The sequence below is a fragment of the Drosophila teissieri genome, chromosome 3L, assembly GCF_016746235.2.
Source record: "Drosophila teissieri strain GT53w chromosome 3L, Prin_Dtei_1.1, whole genome shotgun sequence".
In the NCBI taxonomy this organism is placed as follows: Eukaryota; Metazoa; Arthropoda; class Insecta; order Diptera; family Drosophilidae; genus Drosophila; species Drosophila teissieri.
Genome location: NC_053031.1, coordinates 2,249,475 through 2,273,386, shown reverse-complemented (window position 1 = coordinate 2,273,386; position 23,912 = coordinate 2,249,475). Strand labels below are relative to the sequence as shown.

Sequence of the window (23,912 nt, the reverse complement as noted above, 5' to 3'; positions counted from 1 at the left end):
AATGTTGTCCCGAAAGAGTCATTCTTTTGAACATATATGACATTATGAAGAACAAAGACAACTTGAAACCCAAAATTAATTTCACCTCTCCATTGCAGTTAGATAGATAGAAATTTTAGAAATTCATGTCTTTAATCCTTGGTAAACATGTTTTGTTTATTAAATGTAGTCCAATGTAATATAATCCCGTGAAGAATAAATAAAATAGAGGGATGCATCTTCCTTAGCAGCTTCCCAGGACGCAGGAGGACAGCTCGGGGCGGTAGAAAGTCCCATTGGGGCAGTCCATGTGCCGCAGGGTGCCGTTCAGAGCTGAGCAGTAGTAGTACTTGCGGCAGTCGTTGCCATCGGCCATCAAGCCCACGTGCTGGCAGGTATTGGGCAGCACCGAGAAGTCGTCGTCGTTGGGATCCTCGATGATTACAGAAGGATCGTCGGTACTGGGCGGCAGGACATTCGCGCCGCTGCGGCAGACGTAGTCCACGAAGGTCTCCCCATCGTTGCACCTGTGCAGCGAGGGGTAGATGACGATGGTGTCGTTCAGGTTCTGGTTAACGGTCGACTTGCAGACGTAGAAAATATTGGGGTTAGTGGGCCAGGCGGCCACGTGTCCGGCACTGGGGCAGTAGTACTGCCGCTGCAGGCAGACGGAGTCCGTCAGGGTCAAAGTGCACTGGCCAGTCCTCGCATCGAAGGCCTTGTCGTTGCCACAGTCCACGGCAGCAGCCACCAGAGTGGCCCCCACGAAGTAGCACATGTGGTACTTCTGGCAGTCGTACGGATCCGGAAAGATGCCTTGCGAGGTGCACTGGAAGTTGCCCTCGATCCCGAACGGATGACAGGGCCCCGTCTCGTTGGTGCAGCTGCCCAGTCGGGCATTGCAGTAGTATCCGTTGGCCACGTCGCAGGACTCCACGGGGATGTTCACCCATCCGTTGGAGTGGCGCACACAGGTGGCCAGCAGCTCACATGACTCACAGATGGGTCCGGGACTCTGGCGGCCCTCGCAGGAGTTCGTCTCCCGCGGTTGGATGCGTCGTGTGGTCACAATGGCTCCCATCAGAAAAGCCACCAGGTTGAGCAGTAACTGTGGGGTAAATATAAATGAAATGCATACTGTAAGCATATATGATTATCCTATTTAAGAGTACAAAAATCCCTACCACGCTCACTAATAGCTTTTTCAAGAACATGACGATGTATTCCTTCTAGGTCTTCGTTTCTGGTTAGTTTTGGTCCAACTTCCACGAGAATCTTCGATTGTCTGATTTCAGACTCCTATGGTGACAGCAATAAAAGCCCCGAAATAGCAGACTTTAGATAGCGTTTTATATCTTTTGTGTGTCTGTTTGTCTATCAACTTTCAAAAGTCGATGGGAGTTGGGCAAAGTGGCAATCGCAGCGACGTTTCTAATTACAACAACTACACGGATGGGAATGCCGCAATGATGAGTGAGTGAACCATATTTACTAGAAAATGGTTCAACTAGATTTGAGTGGAGTGGCTGTTTAATCAGTAAACAAAACGGCATTTTGTTTGGCCGAGTTATTCAGAGCACTTTTAAGTGCTTTCGGATAAATATTTGGATACCATTTCTTTCAATAAAACTGACCACAAGCATTCATTTGTTAATATGCACTTGTCGGATAGATATGTACTTATATGCCAATTATATTTTAAACTATATTTTTCTTTTAATGTCCGTAATTGAGTTCCGCTTCAATTTGATTTGAAATATTCATGAATATTCGCCAAGATGAATAACGGGAAAGGGTTTGGTCACTGCTAAGCGCTTAGCCAGGACTTCCACCGCACAATTGACTATTGATGCGGAACCCTACTGCGTGCCCAGTGTGAACGAACTTCTTTTTACGATAGCCAGGCTCAACCCACGAGCTCAAGTCGATAGTGTCAGCTCTAACGCCCTAACAAATAAAAAAAAGGAGGAGGAGCAAAAGGACAAAGGATGACCAAGATCCCAGGCAGCAATCTGGAGTTCGTCCGCGAGGAGGACTTCGTGGAGTACTACATATTTCCCAAGATCCCCGACAACGTGCAAGATGAAGGCGCGCTGCGCAAACTGATGCTCCAGATCCGCAACGAGATCTCGGCCATTGTTAGGGAGAAGTCCTTGGAGCGCAGCTATCTGTGGCACAAGGACGAGTTTCAGCTGCAGGTGCGGCTGGGCAGCGCCGAAGAGCGCCTGCTGAACGAGGAGACAAACCCGGAGCAGGAGGCGGAACTGGGTATGTGCACAATGTTCTATAAATAGCTTCATTTCTGCATTCTAAATCATCCATTTCCATGTCCCCGCCCAGGCGACCTCCCACCGCACTTCCACGGCGTAACCCACTATGGCGACAACATCAGCGACGAGTGGTTCGTCGTCTATCTGCTCACGGAGATCACACGTGCTCGCGGTGACTGCATTGCACGGGTGAGCGACTCAGATGGCGAGTTCCTGCTCATCGAGGCGGCGGACGCCCTGCCCGACTGGGCGTCTCCGGAAACTTGCGAACAGCGCGTTTACCTGGTCGGAGGTGCCCTGCAGCTTCTCCAGAACTCCGCCGCCAGCAGCCAGGACAAGCCACTGACCATGGCCGCTGCTGTACAACGTATACGAATGAATCCCACCCTGTATCGCTGCTCGCGGGAGATACAGTCCTGCATTGACGCGCGCCTGAAGGAGTACCAGATCGCTCAGCCGCACTTCTCCATTCATCGCCAGGTGTTGGAACTCCCGCACAGCGCTGCACAGCTTTTAAAACAAAAGCCAAGGCTACTCTCCTCGGCGGTTCGAGCTTTCTGCGAACGGGACTCCCTGGATGTCAAGGCCCTTCGCACCATGCGATATTTCCCACCGGAGGCAACACGCGTGCGCACCAACGTGCGTTTCACCCGCTGCCTGTACGCCATGCTATCGCACCAGCAGTATCTTCCCGAGAAGAGACTCGGTTGGCATCTCACAGATCCTGTATCCGGGCCGGAACGGTATAAGGAGCAAATCTTAGGCTTGAAGCTGGCCAGTGGACTGGAGATCCTGGCCACTCAAGCCAAGCGGATAGAGGGCCAAAAGCTGGAAGATCTTCCTGCCTGGCGATCGTATCTGCGGAGCTTGCAGAGCAAGGGCTACTTCCGGGACAACATCGAGGGCAGTGCCGAGTACCAGGTGCTGCTGAACAAGGCCAAAGTGTATTTCCATGGCAACCAGGAGCGTTTCCGCACAGCATCCAGAGCGGGCGCAGAGATCCTAGACCTCTTGCTCCATCCAGCGGAGGCTGCTTCGGAGGAGCTGCGTGATGAGGAGAACAACCTGCAGCCCAGCGACTCGGATGAGTGGTTGAATATCAGCGCTGAGGATCTGGACTCCATGCTGCAGGATCGCTACGGACCCAAGAAGCTCTACAAGCCGAACGGACAAATGAATGCCGAGGAGTTCACCAAGCAGCTGGCGGAGTTCTTAGATCGACAGTCCAACTACGAGGGCATTGAGCACCACGGGCTCGAGGAGCCGGAGCTGGACTCTGACGACGACGAGCCGCCGCCACAGGCCAAGAGTTCCACAGGACTGGGGGCAAAGGTCAAGAAGAATCCCTCCATGCGCAAGGCTTGCCAGCGAAATTCCGTCATCCAGCCGGAGGAACCGGACAGCACACATGTGCGGAATTTCTTGGACTTTGTAATACCCGAGGACAACTGGGACTCCACCTCAGAGATGAGTGACTACGCAGACGAGGACGATATGGAGAGGAATCTAAATTCGCTTTCTGGGGGTGGCAGTGTGTTCCCACTCGACCGGCAGATCCAGTCGTATATGGAGCAGATGGACCGGGAGTTGGCGCAGACCAGCGTGGGCAAATCCTTCCACGGCAAGAAGGCTCCTCCAAAAGCGGACGAGGACGATTTCGACGACATTGAGGACTTTGAGCCCATCAATATAAACGTAAATACGCTGCGCAACATGATGGATAGCTACCAATCGCAGGTGGGCGGCGCAGGTCCAGTTTCCAATCTGTTTAGCGCCATGGGCGTGGGCATGTCCGCTGGCGAGGACCAGGAGCATAAGGATATATCCGAGTCGGCCGTGTAAGCGGGATTACAGGGATTAGTCTAGTCTTAAGTCCATTAAATAAACGTCAATGTGAATATTTCAATGTAATATGCGGAGTATTCTTAAATGCTATTTTTGATAACTAATCCTTGGATGCAGGCACAAAGTTTCCATAGTCGCGTCTGACCTTCATTGGTGGTTCGTTGTTGGGAGGATCGTTCCTTTGGTTATGATCATGGGAGCGCTGGTAGCCCCCAGATCCTCCGGAGCCTCCACCTCCTTCATACCGATCCCGGCGGTCCCTGGGATCGTATCTGTTATTGCGGCGATTGTCTGTGGGAATAAATGGGTTGGTAAGCTATAAATAGGAACTGAGCTTCCCGGGTATTACCCCTAAATCCCCTGTCCTGGTTGTTGTGGTAGCCAGCTCCTCCTCGTCGCTGCCAGCCCCTGTCGCCGCCTCCTCTGCGATGTCCGTTGTAGCGATTGTGGTAAGGATGACCACCGCCTCCTCCGCCCTGGAAACCGCTGCCTCCTCCACCGCCGCCACCTCCGCCCATCCAGTTCTCCACGATTGGCGGCTCCGGCACAGGCTTGCTGCAGTGCGCCATGAACTCTGGGTCGTCGTCAGTGAAGCGGTCTGCGAACTCAAGTTCGCAGGACTCCAGGAAGTTCACGTCCCTTTCGACCAGACGGTTTATCTTTCGGTTAGGGTCCACCATTGCTCCGAGATTTATACAAATAAATTCCCTTTGACTGTATTTTTCATATGGAAGTGCGCCCAACACAGCTGTTGATGCGTTCAGCACCGGTTGTTTAGTCACCGTGACTTTGGTCAGGTCACGTTATCGAAACAAATGTTTCGAACAAATATATTAACATATGTAATATATATGATATATATATAGATCAAAAGAAGTTAAGACAATTATTAAATTAAAAACATGTAAATGTTGGATAGTAATAAATAATCTTAACTTCTTGCAATGTTTTACAAGCTAGAAATCACTTAATCAAAGGCCTGCTGAGGGCGCCCATTGCTTCAATGTGGGTGTAGTATTTTGCCGCCCGCTCTAGTACGGTCACACTGCTCGAGCGGGGGCGACTTTTCCGCGGAAAAATGTTATTAATTATCCAGAAGAAGAAGTCCCAATTCTTCACCCGCTAGCACTAGAGAGCAGAACATGTTCCCGCCTCGTCAACACAGCGCATCACGGATCACAGCCCACACGCACGTCCAGAATCCAGAGGAGCAGCACCTCGTCTTTGGCAGCGGCGGTCGGAGCAAAAGCCCCTGGAGATCCCACTAGCCATGGAGCAATCGGTGTCAGCCCGCTGGCTGAAACGCTATCGCGCATTCTTCCTCGTCCTGCTGCTCATCGTGGCCATCCAGTTGTTCCTGGCCTACAAGTCTTTGGACATTGTGGGCGGCGGTTCCGGTTCCGGATTCGATGCGGCTGAGGCGCCTGCCAGTCCGCCCCCACCGCAGTCTCAGGCACGGGTACAACCACCCGTCAGGACCAAACTCACTGCCCAGCAACTGGGCTTCCAGCCAGAGTGCGACATTCTCGCCAGGGAGGCCATCTCCGCTCTGCAGCGCGCCAAAACGAAAGACTGTCGTGAACATATCGCGCACATCGCCTGCGCAATCCAAGCCGGACGCTTCTACGCTCCGCAACTCCGGAGCAGCTGTCCCGCTGGTAATCACACGGCTAACGTTTCACTGGGATGCTTTAAGGATGAGAAAGATCGCCGCCTGCTGGACGGCTACTACAGCAGCTCCAAGACCTCTAACTCTCCAGCCAAATGCGTGGAGCTATGTCTGCAAAGCGGTTATCCGTACGCAGGCGTGCAGTACGGTCGCGAGTGCTTCTGCGGTTACGACACGCCTCCAAGAGCCGCCAAGCTGCCGGACTCCAGTTGCAACACCAAGTGCTTGGGCAACGCCAAGGAAATCTGCGGCGGATTCTACGCCATGAACATTTACGAGACCGGAATTTCCAGTGAGTACGGAGAAGGGACTTTATTCATTGTATTAATGATTCTTACCTAGGTTAAACCTTTCCAATCCTTTAATCCATATATATTTGAAACCTTTTCGATCTCTTGCAGAGTTCACCGCTCAACTGGCGGCCACCACTCCCCCCGAGGAAACGAAGCGCGTGCGGATCGCATTTCTGCTGACGCTCAATGGAAGAGCGCTGCGTCAGGTGCACCGACTTCTGAAGGCGCTCTATGCTCCGGAGCACGTCTACTACATTCACGTGGACGAGGTGGGTCAATGGCCGGAACTCGGCAATTAAAGCGCGCGCGATTAATTGCGCTAATTTGCACAATTTAACACACTGGCGGCCAAAATAGTTGGCCACTGATTGATTTATTTATGGAACTGTATGCAGCTAATAGCTGACGAGCTATTTCAGAAATGCCATGAACTACAAACACAGTTACTGGTTATATAAACTGGCTCGTCGAGTGCACAATCAGCACTGCATTTAATGTACATTGTGCTCTAATTGCCCAGCCCACTTACAAATTGCTACATCTTTGTAGTGTGCGTTGTTTAGCATATAAAATATGTGTATGAAATGGTTTATTTCAATTAACATTCCGTTTCTCTTATAGCGTCAGGATTACCTGTACCGGAAGCTGCTGGAGTTGGAGTCAAAGTTCCCCAACATTCGTTTGGCACGGAAGCGATTCTCCACCATATGGGGTGGAGCCTCTCTCCTGACCATGCTGCTCCAGTGCATGGAGGACCTCCTAAAGTCCAACTGGCACTGGGACTTTGTAATCAACCTTAGCGAAAGTGATTTTCCAGTGAAGACCCTCGACAAGTTGGTGGATTTCTTGAGCGCCAATCAGGGCAGGAACTTTGTTAAGGGCCACGGCCGGGAGACACAGAAGTTCATCCAGAAGCAAGGCTTGGACAAGACCTTCGTCGAGTGCGACACGCACATGTGGAGAATAGGAGATCGAAAGTTGCCAGCTGGCATTCAAGTGGACGGAGGCAGCGACTGGGTGGCGCTATCACGACCTTTTGTGGCCTATGTTACCCATCCCAAGGAAGACGATGAGCTGTTGCAGGCTCTCCTAAAGCTCTTCCGACACACGCTATTGCCGGCGGAGTCGTTCTTCCACACGGTCCTCAGGAATACCAAGCACTGCACGAGCTATGTGGACAACAATCTGCACGTCACCAACTGGAAGCGGAAGCAGGGATGTAAATGCCAGTACAAGCATGTGGTGGATTGGTGCGGATGCAGTCCGAACGATTTTAAGCCGGAAGATTGGCCCAGGCTGCAGGCCACGGAGCAGAAATCACTGTTCTTCGCACGGAAGTTTGAACCTGTTATCAACCAGGCGGTGCTGCTTCAGCTGGAGGAGTGGCTCTATGGGCCATATACCAGCGAGTACGCCAATCTGCATGGCTATTGGCAGTCCTTGTATCACCACGAGGATATCCATGGATCAGGCGACGATTTAGCCAGAAGTATTGGAGACAGCGTAATGCGTCTGTCTGCCCGTCAAGCCAAATTGGATCCTCTGGAGTTGATAGAACTCACTCACTACCTCCACCGAGATCAGTACAAGGGGTTCCTGGTACGCTACAGGGCTAGAGGATCTACTGGGAAGCCACTGCACTTGGAGACGAGAGTGCGACCGACGCAGCAAGGAAAGTTGGCGAGAAATGCCCGCTTCAGCAAGAGATTACGGAACTTTGAGGTCTCTACAGACTTCGATCAAAAGGAGCAGATTGCCCGGAACTTTGGAAAGCTCTTGGGTCCCCAAAGCGACTTGCTATTGAGCTACACACTCCAAGCCAACGCGGATTCGGGTGCCGCGTCCCATTCCTACAACCTCACCCTGCTGTGGATAGACCCGCTGGGCCGACTGCAGGACTTTAACGAATTGCATGTGGAGGACTCCACCAGCGATGTGATAAACCACTCGAAAACCCTGCTCAAACATCCAATCACGCCGGGAATCTGGACAGCCAAGTTGATAGGCCGCAACTCGATCTATGCGCAGTTGAAATTCCTAATAGCCCCACTGGCCTACTACAAGGGATATCCGCTGGCAAAGTCCTCAGAAGCTGAGACGCTAAACGCCGGGCTGGCTGTGGCTCTGCCTGAAGATTTTGAGATGCCCGTGGAGTGGCAGCAGCACCTCCAAACCGACGATGAGCAGTTCACCATGCGCGATGAATCCCTGGCCAAGGGAAAAATGCTGGGACAGGAGCTGCACAGTTGGATTGACGGATTGGTTGCCCAATTCTTTCAGCTGCGTGAGAGCTGCGTGGTGGAGGCGGACAGCGAGGTTTCCCTGCCCCTCTGCAGCGACGTCCCCTGGAGCTCACTGGCACCGGACCCCAAGAGCGATGTGGATGCCCTGCTCAAATGAGCCATTGCCATGCATCAATTTTGTTATTAATTATCTAGTGTAAATACTCGCCGAGATGTAGATGCCGAGCCGCAATTAACGATTTTTTGATAGCTCCTTTTTCTCCTTAATGTTTTCGTATTGATTGTTGTGATAATGTGAACTTTTAAGCGCCATCTTGACCGGATGCGGAACTCCACCGCTCCAATAATAGAGCATAGCATTTTGGAACTAGTTAAGTTAGTTAGGTTTGAACGCCTTGTAAATACGCAACGCACTGGACACCAAAAGAGCGCATTGCAGCCAAATATCGTGGAGGTAATCCAGAGTTAACTGTACATAAGGTTAGCTAGACGCAATTCCTTAACTAAGTCATAAGCTAGGGCACCACCAGATAGCAATTGAATCAGTTGTATTCACAAAGTTTCTTCGATTTTTTGATTCACATATCAAGTTATCCAAAATAAATGAGCAATTCTACATGTACTAAGTGGTCGTTCAAAGATTCATTCTGCTCCTCTTGCGAGGTTGAACACACCCCTAGGCGGAACTTTGGGGCCGGAATTCCAGGTATTTTATGGTTTTAGTAGGTTAGACTTAAGGAGACTTAAAGCCAAGGCTATTTGTACTGCCGTTCGCTGCTGGCGGGCAGCCTAGATGCACAGATCCTCGTCCGGATCCTCCTCGTCGAAATCATCGTCGGCATCGGGCGTGTATATTATGTTTCCCTCTGACGGTTCGCATGTGCTGAAATGTATACGAGCATATCGTTAAGGAGATCCATAGGAAAGGCCCCGATAATGTTTTTGAATTCTAAGTTACCACTCACCGTTCGTATGGCAGGGTGAGTGCATTGCGGGCCACCACTTCATCCTCGTCAAGCTCGATTTTGAAGGTGCTGCTGGCCGGCTCTGGAGTCTGCTCCGTTTCGGGCGAGGGCTGTTTGGGGGAGGCACCTGCAGGTAGTCCTCCGTCCAGCGGCGTTACCTGGAAAGAGGTTTTGCTGACTTGACAGGAGTAGCGCCTGTTGGACACTCCACCGCCCGGCTTTCTTGAAATCAGTGAGAGTAATTTGTCGGATTCCAGTCGGAGGACCAACTCGGCCAGGTACTCGCAGCCAGCCAGGATGTAGTCGGCATGGGGATTCTGTAGGTGCTGCGGGGAGGCCCACAGGAACACCCGGCACACGTTCTCCGAGCGCCGCAGGCGGTTGAGGAAGCCAAAGATGAAGGCGGGCGTCTGGTAGCACAGCAGGTCGGCCAAGGTGGGCAGGATGACGTTGAAGCCAGTGGATTTTGATCGCGGAGTGCTCCCCTCCAGGTCGCCGGCCTCTCCCCCGGCAGTGTTGTTGTTTTTGGTGTTGGCGCACTCACTGATCAGCGCCTCGAAGGTGGCCACGTGCTTTAGACTGACGCCGGTGGGCAGGGCCTTGATGGTTTCCGCCCCCTGTCCCTGCTCGTGCAGCAGGCTGCCGATGAACTTGGGGGCAATGCGCTCCCGATTTAGCTCATCTGCGGTCAAGGAGGGAGATGGGGAGTTGCATTAGTTGGCAGGCGATGGGGTCGTCACTGTTAACTCACCTATTACGAGGACCACTTTCTGATTGGTCACCACCAGGTTGGAGAGCATTTTGTTAGCATTTATTGTGGGACTACTTAAATATGGTTTTAAATTGTGCTTTTTGTTGAAGCTGCCAGTGCTGCTAAGCCAAAGGCGTTAGGGTGTTTCAGTCGTTGCCAGCGGGTCACACTGGCGGCATATGGGAATCCAGGGCTTCAAAGTAAATGTTTTCTAAGCTTTAGTCAGATAATATATAGTTTGTTAATTTCTGAAATTAAATCTAATGTAATCAGTGGTTTCTATAATCATTTGAACGTATATTCAACGCACACTATTTTTTTGATACGCGGAACTACAGTACTGTTCCCGCATCCCTGGTTGTCCCGCTTTTTTCCAAATGAGTAAACAGAAAAACAAAGCGGTTAACGAACGGATCGAGTTACAGTTTAAAACCCTTTGATAGTGAAAGTTTGACCTTGTCCTTGACGTGTTATACTAAATGAAGTATCAATGAATGTGACGCTATAAATTCAACTAGTTAATTATAATGCTGACGTAGTAAATTCGCGCAGCATTCCGTTCTTTTTTGCTGCCAAATTATCTCTTTGTGTTTGTGTCGTTTTTGTTCTTGTCTCTCCCGTTGAAGATATTCTGGAAATATTCCAAACTAAAATACATTATTGGACTACTGATTCATTTCAAATCTGTAAGTTTACCTCTTTGTATTTCAGCCACGTTGTTAGATATAGTTAAAAAATAGTTTATGTTTGCTGGCGGCTTTCCATTAATATCCAACAAGTGGTTTTCCTTCAGTGGTGTGTGCATGAAAGTTTGTTTGCATGTGTGTTTTGGCTTTTACAGTTCTGAGCTTCCAACGGAAAGCTCGTGGAAATGCCAAATGGAAGGGCCAAGTGCGGCGAAGTGGGCGGGGCTTCAGGGCTTTCACGCCCACGCAGCCTGTGCAGAATTTCCACGGCTTTTCCTCCATATGGAAGGCACAGCTTCCTGCATTTAAAGCAGTTCGCTCAACAAGTAAAGTAAAGTGCGTGGCAGTGGCCAGGAAAAATAGAAGAAATCGAGAAAAACTCAGCGTCATCGCTTTAAAGTCGCTTAATTGGTGCTAAAGATAAGCGCAGGCGGTATTGAAACAGGCATTATCTGAGCAGGGTGAAGCATCAATCAAGTATACGCCATGTTGTTCTCGCTGGGTGAGTCGAAGTGCACATACAGTCAAAATTCCGCAGCAAGAACTTAAGGCTTTAAAGGGAAAGCGACTCTTGTAGAGTTGTGCTTAAAGGTTTCACTTCTGTGTATTACTTAACTTGGAAACTAAGAACTTTAAACAAGATTGAATTGCTAATACCAAAAACCTAACTCTTTCAAAATAATTGTTAATAACAAGTAGTAACCTGTGCTAACACTTTATTAAACTTACCTAAAAGCGTCTAGTAAACCTTTCTACGTTTTGAAATCGACTCCTTCTGGAAGAATTATATCCAGTAGGAGCTCTACTGCACTATCGCATTACTATGCACAGAACATTAAAGTCAAAGTCGCAATTGAAATGCCGCTCAGTGACAATGGTTTGAATAGATCCGAGGAATGCGAAATGCAAAGAAGGCATCAATGCACCCCCTTCCCAACCAGAACGATCGACCTGGTCCGGCATACTAACCAGCATTCGCTGGCACCCAAAGCCAAAGCCAAAGCCACAACCAAAACCAAACCCAACCCCACTGGAATCCAATTCGCGTCGAGAACCAAACAATTATCCACACCACATCGAACAGTATGTGTGCGATGTCGCATGCGAGAGATTTGCGAGTGGGAAAAAGCTTTTCCTAGCCATCGCCGGGCGGCGGCTGGAAAACTTTAAATTCAGTTGCGCATTGCACGCCGAAGTGTTCGGTTGTATTGACGGTGTGTCGTGTGGATTAGTTACTAGTAGTTAGTTACTAGCAGTGGCTAGTGTTTCTGTGCTGTGTCTTAGGGCAATTAACGCTGTCCATTATACTGTTGCATGTCTTTTTGTGGTTGAACCATTGGTGAATTATTGATTTAAAGTGCACAGACCATGTCGAAGGACGCGGACGTGGACGTGGAGCAGGCGAACAAGCCGGAAAGTGGAGTTGTCCAGGTGGAGCCAGCGATTCCGGAGCAGCCACAGGCCGCCGCTCCGACCACGGTCTCCACGGCGACCACTGTGATCGCGGTGACTAATGGGGAAAAGCCAGTGGAAGCGACACCTGCCACAACTGCAACCAGTGCAACAACTGCAACACCTGCGACAGCAGAACAAGTGCAACCTGCAACGACCATCGCTGGCATTGAGTTGGCCACTCCAACTTCACCACCAACAGGTAGACTGTGCATGGCATTGGATTTCGGCTGCAAGTTTGATTAGTGCCAAGTAAAACCAACAAACCGAGTGTTTAGTTATAGTAAAAGTTAAAGCAAAACGCACCGACTGCAAGACTGCCGCCAACCCCTTTCCCCGCCCGGTTTTCACCATCACCATCGACATCACGATCTGCGATCAGCAAGCAGCAACCAGTAACCAGCTGAATTTCACTTTGGTTTTCCAGACTTTATTTATTTTGCTCCGCTGTCTTCGGACTTGTACGCTTTTCCAAAGTCAAAGTCATCTGCCCGGGTTTTACTTTCGGTGCGCCTATGTGGATAGTTTATTTCAAATTTTGCGCACGATCTGCTGCAACGCTTTGCTGGCCAGCGTCTTCGGCACGCCCACTTAACCCTAATAATTAACAGTCATAGTCACAGCTAATGTGCCAATTAATTTCACTCGGATCCCAAAGCTGCGCCGAAATGGAGCACTCCAACTGGAGCCCATTGAGTAACCGGGGACGCGTGGCTGCTGCCATTTACCAGCATTTATAATTGCGATTGCCAGCCACAAATGTCTCCGGCCCACTTGTCAGCCAATTTACAAGCTAACACTTGGCCGTCTGGCTCATTTGCAGTTCGCCCGAGTCGAAATTAAAACACCATTTGCATACCAAACCTCAATTAGGCCGCTGATAGGGGCTCTTATCGAGTGCATCTGCACCTACACCTACACCTACAAGTTTAGGGCCAGAAATGCATATTCAAACTAGGCTTTCATTTTACTGGGGTTACATGGTTAGGTTATGCATACATATGGTGGTCCAGATGTGAAAAAATCGCTTAATATCCCCTGAGTTACTATTGAATTAGCCGCTTTTTTGATCTAAGGAAACATTCATATATTTTAGTTACTTCTCCTCATTTGTCGAATGAAAAACACGGCTACTTTCACTGCGCGTGCGGGTTCCGCAAACTGAATCGAACTTTTAATTTATTTAATGTGACATGCTGCAACATGAAGCGGGAGGAACTTGTACGATGCTATTTAAAGCGATTTAATATCAGATAGTTGGACTATCTGGAGAACAAAGTGATAAGGCACTTTGCGCCTGCCAGGCAGATAAAGTGCGGAGAACGCTCCGCCGGTGCAAATTAATGTTGGGCTAACAAGCGCAAATGTTTACGCATGAATTAGGCAAATTACGCCTGATGAGTGGCCGGCGAAAGGGGTCGTGGGTGTGTCCCAATGCCTGGGAACAGGCCGTTCCCATAAATTCAGGGCCCAGCCGATATGAGATCTTGTTTATCGCAGTATCGGATGGCTGGCGGCAAAGGAACTGTTTGTTTACCCACCGAGTGCAGCTGCCATTAAAGCGGATCAGATGTACGGCTTCAAAAGTCGGTTTTTGGGGAGCTAACTTGTGCTGTAAACTTAAAAACTTCTGGTCGCATGTTATCAGCAAGTGCTTGGGCTATTTTAATCTTCACCACTTAAACCAGCAACGGCAGGTGGAACTTGTAATTGAATCATGTTTACGTAGCAGCAGCCATAAACCAAAAGTATGAATATATATATACATATATATAAGAGTGCTTGAGATCCCCTCCCTTTCCGATGCCTTGATATCTCTGAGTTATGCGATTAGATCGCAAAAATGCGTGCTGTGCGTAATGGGCTCTATTTATAGCTTATCCCAAACGTTCATTGGATTTTTCAGGCAGTGGTAAGGCCAACATGGATCCGGCGCTGATCAACTTCAAGGTGCTCTATGTGCTCACCCAGCTGTGCGGCCTGACGATGATCGTCCTGGTGGCCACCTGGATTGGCCAGCACTTCGGTGGCCTGGCCGGCACCTCTAATCCCGGCGTGGAGTTCAACTGGCATCCGCTGTTCATGACCATCGGCTTCATTTACCTGTATGGCAACTGTAAGTAAATGGAGCGGAAGAGGTGCCACTCCACTCCCATTGACTAGCTCTGAATTGGTAATGCAATGTTCAATCCCACAGCCATTCTGATCTATCGCGGTTTCCGCACCACGCGCAAGAAGACTCTGAAGCTCACCCACGCCGGCATCCACATGGGCGCATTCATTCTGACGGTGATTGCCCTGAAGACGGTCTTCGATTCGCACAACCTGGCCAGTCCGCCCATTCCCAACATGTACTCCCTGCACTCTTGGCTGGGGCTTTCCGCGGTGATCATCTTCTCGCTCCAGTATGTGGCCGGATTTGTGGCCTTCTTGGCGCCGGGGCTGAGGGAGAACTACAGGATCGCCATGATGCCGCTGCACATCTACTTCGGACTCTTTGGCTTCGTTCTGGCTATTGCGAGTGCCCTAATGGGTATCACCGAGAAGGCCATCTTCGCCATGTAGGTGTACATATATGCTATCCAGATAGATCACTTGACTAATCCATTACTTCTTTTCTAGCAAAACTCCGGCTTACTCCACTCTGCCGCCGGCTGGTGTGCTGGCCAATGTCATTGGAGTACTGTACGTGGTCTTTGGAGCCCTGGTTGTCTACCTGGCCACTGACCCCGCCTACAAGCGGAAGCCCATTCCCGAGGACACGGCTCTGCTGAACTCCAGTTCTACCAACGAATAAGGACTCTTCCCATGCCCCAAATCAACTCCAATGCTTACTTAAGCTCAAAACTGTGCACAAAACCAAACGAAACCGAAACCTGATCACACGGATGGTGCTTTGTTAGTGATGGAGATGGAGATTCGTCAAGATGCTTGTATTATCTGTAGGAAGTACATAACCTAACGACTATGTATGACTCGGAACTATCCACATACGTATATTTTGGTCACCAGTTGTGCAATGATTTCAGCGAGTGCTCAAGTCGTAACGTATTTAACCTCATGAAGAACATTTGCTTTGAACTGTACGAATACATCTTTCTATGTGTGTTATATATGCTTAAATAAATATATATATATACATATATATCTATAGATAAATGTAAATAAATATATATATATATATTAAACGTCCCCGGTCATGAGCACGCCTCCCTTTTGACGCTCCTGTTGCGACTCCTCCAGCTCATCACCTTCAGGTTCATGTTCCTCGAGCTCCCCTTCAGCCTCGTCTTCTTCTGGAGGGGAAGTCCATGGGGGCACGTAGCTCGGGGTGAATGATAGTGAAATAGTGTCGATGACCCAACTCTTTGAGTCTTTTACATTCATGCTCTCCTGGTCGTGATCGTGGAAGGTGAGATCCGGGCCTAGGACCACCAGGTAGGTGGGCACCTTGCCCACGCCCTTCACCTCCGTGTGAGCTCGGTAATGGCAGCGGATGTTGAACTGTCGCAGCACCTTTGCCGTGTGCCGGGTCACTTGGATGTTGTCCAGCAGTCCAGTGGAGCACATCCGGGAGGCCATGTTGACGGTATGACCCCAGATGTCATAGTGTGGTTTCGAGAGTCCCACAACCCCGGCCATCACGGGTCCATGGGAGATGCCTTAGGTCATTGGATCATTGAATTGGTCAGGAATACAGTGACGGTAATGCAGCTCACCTATCTTCAAGCTTCCCGTTAAAAAGGTCTCGTACTCCGAGAACATGTAGTTGTACCGAATGTCGTGCATGATGCGAAGCAAGTCCAGGGCGAATTCGGTCATCACCAAGACGGCGACATCCTGCACCTGGGCGTAAGGCTGGCTGACGGTATCGCCGCTTTCATCGTCCTCGGTACTGCCGAAGTGAACAGTCAGCACTAAAGGATGGGCTTGTAAATTATACTTTAATCTAGCCGTGGAAAATAGTCACCGCTGGATCTGCGTCTCACTTCCGAGTCCGTTTCGCGCTGCGTGACAGGAATGTCGATTGAGAAGTCCGTGTAGTGGTCCGTTTCAAGGCCGCAGGCCACCATGTAGGTCCATCCCATCACCTTGATCTTTTCGATTTTGTACCTGGTCTCGTAGTGGATCAGGAGGTCGTCGAAGCAGCAGATGATCTCGTGCAGGATCCGCAGACCCGCCGTGTCGGCGTTGAAGTTCTCGATGGAGGCGAACATCACGGCAACCTTGGAGAAGTTCTCATAGTAGAGCTGGTCGTGTGGTCGCCGCACCTTGAACACCTGGGCCACGTGGCAAGGCAGGATGTTAGCCATAATGATCTTCATGGAGCGCAGCTTGTCGTCAGTTTGTTGGTGGGCTTCCTCGTAGCAAACGCGCATGCTGGAATGGAAATTGGCTTGGAGATGGGATTTCCAACGATCTCCGCTTACTCACAAGTAGCTAAACTTCCTGAGGTAGTTGACGTGGCGTTCGCGCAACACCAGAACAATGAAGAGAGCCACCAGATACCAGGTGTGGGCGTAGTCCGACTTCAGTCCCAGATCAGTGGTCTCCGATCTCTCAAAGGCGAACCCGTAGTAGAAATGCACGCTGCCCAAGTGCAGTCCAAGGATGAGGAGTCCGAGGATTATCTTTATCAATAACGGACATCCCGAGATGACAAACAGCAGACTGAGCACGATAACCACACAGTAAGTGACAGTCTAAAAGTACGAGCTGGTTTTTAAATTGGTCTTTTTAAAATTATATATATTTAAGCCAACCCATGGACCGAAGCATTCCGCATAGGACTTTTCGTTGTGGAGGTGGGCTTCGATTATACCCAGTTCTAGTTTCGCGACATCACAGGAAAACTATATTGAACAGTATTAGCAGTACATTGGGTTTGTTCAGAAATAGTGAATACGAACCACTGTTTGAGAGGACATAACGTAGAGCAGGAGCAGTATCACAATGGTCAATGGAACCCTCACGGACAGAGAGTCCTCGATTCTTTCGGAGATCCTGAGAAGCCAGCGACTCAGAAAACAAGAGGGCTGCGACAAGGGCGTGTGTCTCTTCCACTGCAGGCGAAGCTTCTTGTATCCGGCAAGAAAGCACAGGATCAGCAGTACGAGAAGAAATCCGACCAGGACCAGAAGATCGGAGTAGGTTGCTCTGTGGATCAAGGGAAAGAGTTCAGTACTTGGCATCAACTAGTACCAACTAACAAGGGCTTACTTTTCGATGCAGTTAATGCATAATATAGCCAGGCCAGCACAGAGCACTATGAGCATGGAGTACTTCATCATAAGGTCCGGCAGGTTATGAAACGCCCACTCCATCTTCCAGCTGCGGAATACACCCGGCACGAGGTGGATCTGGTTGCTGAACAGGTACTCCTCATTAAAGCCCTTTTTCTTCGTCGACCTGCTGCGCCTCCATTCTATGAAGCAGTGCCCCACCGCCATTTGCTCCACCTCCTTCATTATCTCGCGCTGCGCCTTGATCTGGATCTCCTCGTAGTATCCTCCGTAGCTCAGGCGGCATGAGGTTATGGAGGCGTTGCTCAGTTCGTCTTCCAGTTCGCCCGGCTCCACCGCATCAGGAAGTCGACTTGTGACCAGGAAGGTGCGGATTCCCGCTTGCTGCAGGATGGGATCATTCTTGGCTGCCTCGGTGCCTTCCCTGAATATGTAGTGCTCGTCCAGCATGCTCATGGTCATTTGAGAGACGTGCACCATTCCCGGAAGCCCGGATGACTCCAGCCGATTGGTGATGTCCACGTCCTTGGACCAGATGTCGAACTGCCATTTGGTGTGCCCAATGATTCCGGCAAACACCTCACCCGAGTGCACACCGATTCGAAGATTGATGTCCAGCTTGCGCCGGCTGCTTATGTCCTGCGTGATGTGGATCATCTCCAGAGCCTGGTCAACGCAGCAGGAGGCGTGGGCGGGAAAGTAGTTCGGGATGCCTGCCACACAGTTGTAGGCATCTCCCAGGAACTTGATCCGCATCGCTCGGTTGCGATTGGCAGCCAGGTCGAAACTCACAAACAGATCGTGCAGAATCTCCACCAGCTGCGGTGCCTCCAAAGTGGTGGTCAGATGCGTGTAGTTCACCATGTCTGCTACCAAAATGGAAACATCCGGGTAGGGTTCCAAGAACAGCTTTCTACATAAGGTACCACAAATTAAAACTTATTAGATTGTACAAATATAAAGCATTTTACATATCGCGCATACGCACCGTGAACCTGCCGTATGAGGAGTGAAGTTCTTGTCCTGATCCTCGATGCGGCTGCAGATCTCCTCCTGCAAGGTGCGTATCATCCTGCGTGGTAAAATTGACTCCAACAAAGCATTCTCCTTTTTCATTACAAGCTGTGGAAAAGAAGAGGTCCTATATATGTACAAAGCACTTGAAATAATACAGCTGGCGGACATACCTGGTAGACAATGTTTTGGTATATCAACTGGTAGCGACTAAGAATGGCTCGTCTAAGGCTGTAGTCCCTTACAACAGTCAAAAATGAAAAGATCAGGTTGAGAGTTAAGAGGTATATGGCATAGGAGGCGAGCAGGTAAAACGACACTTGATCATTAAGATGCTGCATATAGAAAACGTAGCCCAAATAAACTATGGAAACCGCCATTCCCAAGAAGTAAACTGCGTTTCCCTCGTAAAATGCGATGGGTAAGGTCATGTAGACACTGACCAGAACTACATGTTCGTAGCAGGGCACCGTAGGATACGCTGCGCCACTGTGGATGGTGCCCAGGATGTCCGAAAAGAGATCTGCATAAATAGAGGAAGTTCTTATGAGTAGTAGGACTAGCATGTACCAACCAACACCTCACCCATGGAGGTTAGGAAAAGTGCCATCAGCCATGAGATGATCTTATTCGTATTCATCCCAACGTTCTTCTGCATGCTGAAGAGCATAATGAAGGGAGTGAAAAGCATAACCACAAAGTAGGGGACCAAGGTCACCAGTATAATATCCTAAAGGAATCGGTGTAGTCTTACGCAGTGTGTTATTTCAGATGAGACTACCTTTACTAGGGCGAGCAACAGAATCACGTGAGATACCATCAATAGTTCCACATGCCAAATAATTTGCACCACATTCGACATCAGCGCCAGCTCCCGGAGGTGAGAGCAGGCCATTTCCAGGCGTAGACTCTGGCACTTATCCTGGAATTGAAATTGGAATTGGTGAGTTGGAGGCCACACAAGATGGAATCCTTCTACCGTCTACCTTCAAGTGCCGCCATTCCAATTCCTTTACGGTGCTCAGGGAGCGGTAGGCAACCACGTCTTCCTGGTAGTATGGGTTCTCGTTAGCCATTTGGACTATGAAAATTGTTTGGTGAGAACTATTTGAGTATACTATATTTCGACTATGACTTATTTCTCAAGCCAAAATAAAGCTATTCCATAGCTTCGAATCACAAGACAAGCGAAGCGAAGGTCCTGAGACCTTAAGACCAGTATAAAGAAAAGAAATGTATTCCTTTTTCAATTAATCTATTTTTCAGCTCTTTTTTCATCCAGCCACTGCACGGAGACTATGCTGCCCATGTGCGAATCGTTGTTCCGGCTAACATGTTGGAAGTGTAGATTCTCGTCCAGGTCGACTAGGTAAGTGGGCACTTGGCCCACTCCCTTCACAAAGGTCATCCCTCGAAAATTGCACCGAATGTTAAAGTCCTGCAGGATATTCGAGGTGCTCTCGGTCACGTGAATGCCATCCAGCACTCCCGTAGAAGTCATCCGGGAGGCCATGTTGACAGTGTGTCCCCAGATGTCGTAGTGCGGCTTGGAGAGTCCCACAACACCGGCCATCACGGGTCCATTGGCGATGCCTAAAGTGATCCGGATGTGGAATAGAATCGCAGACGTAGTAATGATTGAACTCACCAATCTTTAAGCTGCCAGTTAGTTTAGAATAATTTTCGAAGAAAATCCCCTTAGACTGGATATCACGCATGATGCGAAGTAAATTCAAAGCGAATTCAGTCATGACCAGGACTGTATTATCAGTCTCATTCAAAGTCGCCTGGGAGGGAAGCCGCTCCCTGCTCTTTGTGTCATCATCGTCATCCATCGGGGCAAATCGAACGGAAGCTAAGAATGCAATCATCAGACCTTAATCGTGCACGAAACAATATTGCAAATGGACAAACTCGATTTCTGGACTTTATCGGCTTCTGGATTTGCTGAGACGGGAACGCTGACCGCAAGGTCGGTGTAGTGATCGACGTCCAGGCCGCAGGCCGCTAGGTACGTCCAGCCCATCACCTTGATCTTCTCGATTTTGTAGCAGGTTTGGTAGTTCAGCAAGAGTTCGTCGAAGTAGCAGATCATCTCGTGGAGGGCTCGCAGTCCCGAGTGATCCGCCTTGTAGTTCTCGATGGTGGCGAACATCACGGCCACATTGCAGAAGTTCTCATAGTACAGTTGATCGCTGCGACGACGCACCTTGAACACGTCTGCAACGTGGGTGGGCAGGATGTTGGCCATGATGATCTTGATGGTGCGGGTTTTGACCTTGGTCTGCTTGTGCTTCTTTTCGAAACACAGGCTCATGCTAGGAAAAGTGGGTAGGTATGTAAGCTAACCAACTAACTAACTAATCCTACGTACAAGTAGCTCGCCTTCAGGATGTAGTTGAGGTTGCCTTCGCGCACCACCACCACGATGAAGAGGGCAAGCAGGTACCAGCTGTGGGCCAGACTCGATGTCATGCCCACATTGGTGGTTTCCGACCGCTCAAAGGCGAATCCGTAGTAGGCGTAAACCGTGATCATATGGCAGCCTAGGATGGCCAGACCCACTGCTAGCTTTATGATCAGCGGAATGCCGATGATGACCAACATGAGGCTAAGCACAATGATTACTGCATAAGTCACTGGCTATTGGGATGTAAACTGGATTTCAACAAGCTATTCGCTACTAACTTAGGATACCAACCCAAGGCATGAAGCAAATCATCTGGGGCTTGAGGTTATTCAACTCGGAATCTATAATTTGCAGCTCGAGCCTGGCTATATCACAAGAGAACTATAGTAAGCAAATCAGTCGATTGTAAAACGCAGAAGTGCAAAAGGACTCACCACTGATGCCGAAGACATTATATATAGCATGGACAGCACGATAATGCCCAATGGAACCCTAACGAACACCGACTTCTCGATTAGATTGGAGATCTTGATCAACCACCGACTTAGGAAGGATGAGGGTTGCGTCATGGGCGTGAGACGGCGGCCACGTAGCCAAAGTTTTTTATAGGAAGCCAGCAAGAGTGCCAAGAGTATGAGCAGAAACAGGCCAAACAACATGGTATAGTCTATGGCTTCCTTTCTGGAAATAAATTAAGCTACAGCCCAACGGCAGTTGAAATAGCGTTAAAAACTCACGTATGGAGTAGGTTCATAGCTATAATAGTGGCTCCAGCTAAGACCATCATCCCCAGGCTGTATTTCATTAGAAGGTCCCGCATTTTGCTAAAGGACCATTCCATCTTCCAGCTGCGGAAAGTGGTGAAGAGGCAGTACGACTCGAGATGGAATCGATACTCCTCACGGATGTCCTTTTTAGCCATTCGGTGCAGCGGCCGTGTGATCTTGCACCCCTGAACCCGGTTCATCGGCATGTGCTCCACCTCGAGAATCATATCGCGCTGCGCCTTCACCTGGATATCTTCGTAATCCTGGGTGAAACTAAACCTGAAGTGGTAGTCGTTCAGCGAGATGTTGTCGTCCTCGAAGTCATCGGTGTCCTCGAAATTTGGGAGTCGACTTCTTATCAGGTAGGTACTTAGATTAGAACGTTGCAGGAGCGGATCCTGTTTGGCCGTCTCGGTACCCTCCTCATAAACGTAGTGGTTGTCCAGCAAGCCCAGTGTGCGGCTAGAAATGTGCACCATTCCAGGAAGTCCGGATGACTCCAGCCGATTGGTGATGTCCACGTCCTTCGACCAGATGTCGAACTGCCACTTGGTGAGCCCAATAATCCCAGCGAGTATCTCCCCCGAGTGCACCCCGACCCGAAGTTGGATCTTCTTATTTCGTCGCTGGCTGGCTTCGCGGCTTATCTCAATCATGTCCAGAGCCTGATTCACGCAGGCGTTGGCGTGGGTAGCAAAGTAGCTGGGAATCCCAGTGACGCAGGTGTACGAGTCGCCCAGGAACTTGATGCGCGTGGCCCTGTTGTGGTTGGCGGCCAAATCGAAACTTACGAACAACTCGTGCAGGATGGCCACAAGTTCTGAAACGTCCATGGTGGTCGTCAGATTCGTAAAGTCAACCATATCTGCTTCTAAAATAGATACTTCCGGATGCTGCTCCATAAAGAGATGTCTGTGGGCAATGAGCTGCTTTCCTTGGTCCGATTAAGCTGTCAAATAATCTGTGGAACTCACCGTGTTTTTGTAAATGGAATTAGATTAGACGGATCTTCTTCAATGTGACTGGCGATGGCATCTTGCAACGATCTCGCCAGCGTTGCTGGTATGATCGAGTCCATCAAGGCCTTTTCCTGTTTCATTGCCATCTAGGAAAACGATATAAGCTAATTAGTCCAAGAAAACTTACCTCCACCCACCTGAAGCACCAAGTTCTGGTACACCAGCTGGTAACGACTGAGTATTCCGCTTCTCATGTTGTACTCCCGGAATCCGGTCAAGGACATGCCTAGCATGTTCAGAAAGATCAGATACGCCCCATACGCCGTCAACTCCCACACTTCATCATGTGTGTTGATGTTGACCATGAACGTCATGTAAGCAAAGTACACCAGTGAAACGGCAAGGCCCAAAAGGTAAGCTCTGCCATTTTCGACAAAGGCTATTGGAAACATCAGGTAGACCAGGACAATCACTACGTGATCGAAATTTGGTATCAGATTAAATGAACTCAAGTAAGAGATGGGCAGTATCAAGTCTGAAAAGGATGAGATCTAAGTGTGAGTCTTGGATACGAATGTCGCAGAAATCACAAACCCATCGCAGTCAGAAGCACGGCCATTAAGCAGCTGCCCAAAATGGCTATGACTTCGTACTGCTCGACGTTGGACTCCCTGCCGGGTAACAAAATAGATGGAGTGAGTAACATGACCGCGAAATAGGGAAGCACACTGAGAAAATCAATGTCCTGCATCGGAGGAAACACAGTTATTTGGAAATATGCCTTATCGAAGTGTTCCCACCTTAACCACGCAGAACAGCAGAATCACATGAATGAGCATCAAAATTTCAATGACTACAATAAGTTGGATCACAAGGGCCGATGAAACCAAGTGAAGGTGTCGATGATACACGCCTTCCAAACGCAAGTCGCGGCACTTGTACTGCAATTAAATAGTACTTGGATACTTAGAAAGGTATATCCGCCATTTAGCATACCCGCAGGAGTTTCCACTCGTAGCCCGGCATGTTTCCCAGCGAGCGGTAATCTACTACATTTTCACTGTGGTCTGGATCCATTTCGCCAGTGTATATAAAATAAATTGTAAACCGATGGATTTTTTTAATAAAGTTTTAGACATAAAATGAAAAAGCACATTGTTTGGTAATTTATGGTTGAATTTGATTTTGCAGAAGTCAATATTTCAAATTCAAATAAAGCGCGGTAAAATAGTCCCCTTATTAGAGCATACTTTTGGGCCCAACATGGTTAAATTTCCACCGTCTCCTTCTAAATTGGTCACCTGCGTTTTCTGTTCGCCTGGTACTTAAATCGAAATCTCCCAATTTGCCACAACTAAGCGTTTTG

The 23,912-nt window shown here is 49.3% G+C and overlaps 8 protein-coding genes across 12 annotated transcripts; 3 read left to right on the top strand and 5 right to left on the bottom strand.

Annotated features, from left to right (window-relative positions):
* Positions 1-174: 174 nt before the first annotated feature.
* On the bottom strand, positions 175-1,286 carry LOC122617644. Its single transcript, XM_043793569.1, has 2 exons — positions 1,164-1,286; positions 175-1,087 (listed from the first exon to the last, which is right to left on the bottom strand). Exons 1-2 carry the CDS (start codon positions 1,191-1,193, stop codon positions 224-226), a joined length of 894 nt encoding a protein of 297 aa, XP_043649504.1. The 5' UTR covers positions 1,194-1,286; the 3' UTR covers positions 175-223.
* Positions 1,287-1,916: 630 nt separating this feature from the next.
* Positions 1,917-4,140, top strand: LOC122617899 (protein ecdysoneless). Its single transcript, XM_043793942.1, has 2 exons — positions 1,917-2,247; positions 2,320-4,140. Exons 1-2 carry the CDS (start codon positions 1,968-1,970, stop codon positions 4,089-4,091), a joined length of 2,052 nt encoding a protein of 683 aa, XP_043649877.1. The 5' UTR covers positions 1,917-1,967; the 3' UTR covers positions 4,092-4,140.
* Position 4,141: 1 nt separating this feature from the next.
* LOC122617902 (rRNA 2'-O-methyltransferase fibrillarin) lies at positions 4,142-4,943 on the bottom strand. The gene is made up of 2 exons (XM_043793948.1): positions 4,444-4,943; positions 4,142-4,385 (listed from the first exon to the last, which is right to left on the bottom strand). Exons 1-2 carry the CDS (start codon positions 4,772-4,774, stop codon positions 4,195-4,197), a joined length of 522 nt encoding a protein of 173 aa, XP_043649883.1. The 5' UTR covers positions 4,775-4,943; the 3' UTR covers positions 4,142-4,194.
* A 163-nt stretch (positions 4,944-5,106) lies between these two features.
* On the top strand, positions 5,107-8,925 carry LOC122617898 (xylosyltransferase oxt). Its single transcript, XM_043793941.1, has 3 exons — positions 5,107-6,055; positions 6,165-6,325; positions 6,678-8,925. Exons 1-3 carry the CDS (start codon positions 5,365-5,367, stop codon positions 8,454-8,456), a joined length of 2,631 nt encoding a protein of 876 aa, XP_043649876.1. The 5' UTR covers positions 5,107-5,364; the 3' UTR covers positions 8,457-8,925.
* LOC122617901 (elongator complex protein 5) lies at positions 8,831-10,282 on the bottom strand. Its single transcript, XM_043793947.1, has 3 exons — positions 10,016-10,282; positions 9,265-9,946; positions 8,831-9,182 (listed from the first exon to the last, which is right to left on the bottom strand). The coding sequence occupies exons 1-3, from the start codon at positions 10,062-10,064 to the stop codon at positions 9,089-9,091; spliced, it is 825 nt and encodes a 274-aa protein (XP_043649882.1). The 5' UTR covers positions 10,065-10,282; the 3' UTR covers positions 8,831-9,088.
* Positions 10,283-10,389: 107 nt separating this feature from the next.
* On the top strand, positions 10,390-15,298 carry LOC122617900 (plasma membrane ascorbate-dependent reductase CYBRD1). Of its 3 annotated transcripts, XM_043793943.1 has the most exons (5): positions 10,390-10,701; positions 12,060-12,355; positions 14,060-14,269; positions 14,351-14,714; positions 14,776-15,298. In XM_043793943.1, exons 2-5 carry the CDS (start codon positions 12,070-12,072, stop codon positions 14,948-14,950), a joined length of 1,035 nt encoding a protein of 344 aa, XP_043649878.1. In that variant the 5' UTR covers positions 10,390-10,701; positions 12,060-12,069; the 3' UTR covers positions 14,951-15,298. The 3 variants fall into 3 exon arrangements, with proteins under 3 accessions (XP_043649878.1, XP_043649881.1, XP_043649880.1); XM_043793946.1 differs by lacking the exon at positions 12,060-12,355 and having other exon boundaries at positions 10,392-10,701; XM_043793945.1 differs by lacking the exons at positions 10,390-10,701; positions 12,060-12,355 and adding an exon at positions 11,007-11,203.
* A 33-nt stretch (positions 15,299-15,331) lies between these two features.
* Positions 15,332-19,609, bottom strand: LOC122617896 (adenylyl cyclase X E). The gene is made up of 12 exons (XM_043793938.1): positions 19,397-19,609; positions 19,192-19,332; positions 18,996-19,140; positions 18,584-18,933; positions 18,385-18,518; positions 17,374-18,309; positions 17,064-17,310; positions 16,917-17,006; positions 16,588-16,856; positions 16,124-16,533; positions 15,873-16,070; positions 15,332-15,815 (listed from the first exon to the last, which is right to left on the bottom strand). The coding sequence occupies exons 1-12, from the start codon at positions 19,484-19,486 to the stop codon at positions 15,337-15,339; spliced, it is 3,489 nt and encodes a 1,162-aa protein (XP_043649873.1). The 5' UTR covers positions 19,487-19,609; the 3' UTR covers positions 15,332-15,336.
* A 40-nt stretch (positions 19,610-19,649) lies between these two features.
* On the bottom strand, positions 19,650-23,693 carry LOC122617897 (adenylyl cyclase X E). 3 transcript variants are annotated; one of them, XM_043793939.1, is made up of 12 exons: positions 23,543-23,693; positions 23,347-23,487; positions 23,141-23,291; positions 22,744-23,081; positions 22,562-22,692; positions 21,558-22,499; positions 21,255-21,501; positions 21,112-21,201; positions 20,785-21,053; positions 20,325-20,728; positions 20,059-20,265; positions 19,650-20,003 (listed from the first exon to the last, which is right to left on the bottom strand). In XM_043793939.1, exons 1-12 carry the CDS (start codon positions 23,621-23,623, stop codon positions 19,666-19,668), a joined length of 3,339 nt encoding a protein of 1,112 aa, XP_043649874.1. In that variant the 5' UTR covers positions 23,624-23,693; the 3' UTR covers positions 19,650-19,665. The 3 variants fall into 3 exon arrangements, 1 of the variants encoding a protein (XP_043649874.1); XR_006325979.1 differs by lacking the exons at positions 19,650-20,003; positions 20,059-20,265 and having other exon boundaries at positions 20,587-20,728; positions 20,785-21,021; XR_006325980.1 differs by lacking the exons at positions 19,650-20,003; positions 20,059-20,265; positions 20,325-20,728 and having other exon boundaries at positions 20,916-21,053; positions 21,112-21,185.
* Positions 23,694-23,912: the final 219 nt, after the last annotated feature.

Excerpts from the sequence above, each read along its gene's own strand:
- LOC122617644 (XM_043793569.1), bottom strand. The coding sequence starts at position 1,193 with ATGTTCTTGAAAAAGCTATTAGTGAGCGTG. Across the intron at positions 1,088-1,163 it reads AAAAGCTATTAGTGAGCGTG|TTACTGCTCAACCTGGTGGC; the intron begins GTAGGGATTTTT and ends TTTACCCCACAG.
- LOC122617899 (XM_043793942.1), top strand. The coding sequence starts at position 1,968 with ATGACCAAGATCCCAGGCAGCAATCTGGAGTTCGTCCGCGAGGAGGAC. Across the intron at positions 2,248-2,319 it reads GGAGCAGGAGGCGGAACTGG|GCGACCTCCCACCGCACTTC; the intron begins GTATGTGCACAA and ends GTCCCCGCCCAG.
- LOC122617902 (XM_043793948.1), bottom strand. The coding sequence starts at position 4,774 with ATGGTGGACCCTAACCGAAAGATAAACCGTCTGGTCGAAAGGGACGTG. Across the intron at positions 4,386-4,443 it reads CCAGGACAGGGGATTTAGGG|ACAATCGCCGCAATAACAGA; the intron begins GTAATACCCGGG and ends TTATTCCCACAG.
- LOC122617898 (XM_043793941.1), top strand. The coding sequence starts at position 5,365 with ATGGAGCAATCGGTGTCAGCCCGCTGGCTGAAACGCTATCGCGCATTC. Across the intron at positions 6,056-6,164 it reads TTACGAGACCGGAATTTCCA|AGTTCACCGCTCAACTGGCG; the intron begins GTGAGTACGGAG and ends GATCTCTTGCAG. Across the intron at positions 6,326-6,677 it reads ACTACATTCACGTGGACGAG|CGTCAGGATTACCTGTACCG; the intron begins GTGGGTCAATGG and ends TTTCTCTTATAG.
- LOC122617901 (XM_043793947.1), bottom strand. The coding sequence starts at position 10,064 with ATGCTCTCCAACCTGGTGGTGACCAATCAGAAAGTGGTCCTCGTAATA. Across the intron at positions 9,947-10,015 it reads GAAAGTGGTCCTCGTAATAG|ATGAGCTAAATCGGGAGCGC; the intron begins GTGAGTTAACAG and ends CCTTGACCGCAG. Across the intron at positions 9,183-9,264 it reads CTCACCCTGCCATACGAACG|CACATGCGAACCGTCAGAGG; the intron begins GTGAGTGGTAAC and ends TATACATTTCAG.
- LOC122617900 (XM_043793943.1), top strand. The coding sequence starts at position 12,070 with ATGTCGAAGGACGCGGACGTGGACGTGGAGCAGGCGAACAAGCCGGAA. Across the intron at positions 12,356-14,059 it reads TCCAACTTCACCACCAACAG|GCAGTGGTAAGGCCAACATG; the intron begins GTAGACTGTGCA and ends TGGATTTTTCAG. Across the intron at positions 14,715-14,775 it reads GAGAAGGCCATCTTCGCCAT|CAAAACTCCGGCTTACTCCA; the intron begins GTAGGTGTACAT and ends CTTCTTTTCTAG.
- LOC122617896 (XM_043793938.1), bottom strand. The coding sequence starts at position 19,486 with ATGGCTAACGAGAACCCATACTACCAGGAAGACGTGGTTGCCTACCGC. Across the intron at positions 18,519-18,583 it reads ACCAAAACATTGTCTACCAG|CTTGTAATGAAAAAGGAGAA; the intron begins GTATGTCCGCCA and ends TCTTTTCCACAG. Across the intron at positions 16,857-16,916 it reads CGGAATGCTTCGGTCCATGG|ACTGTCACTTACTGTGTGGT; the intron begins GTTGGCTTAAAT and ends TCGTACTTTTAG.
- LOC122617897 (XM_043793939.1), bottom strand. The coding sequence starts at position 23,623 with ATGGATCCAGACCACAGTGAAAATGTAGTAGATTACCGCTCGCTGGGA. Across the intron at positions 21,502-21,557 it reads GCTATGAACCTACTCCATAC|AAAGGAAGCCATAGACTATA; the intron begins GTGAGTTTTTAA and ends ATTTATTTCCAG. Across the intron at positions 20,729-20,784 it reads ATCCTGAAGGCGAGCTACTT|CATGAGCCTGTGTTTCGAAA; the intron begins GTACGTAGGATT and ends CACTTTTCCTAG.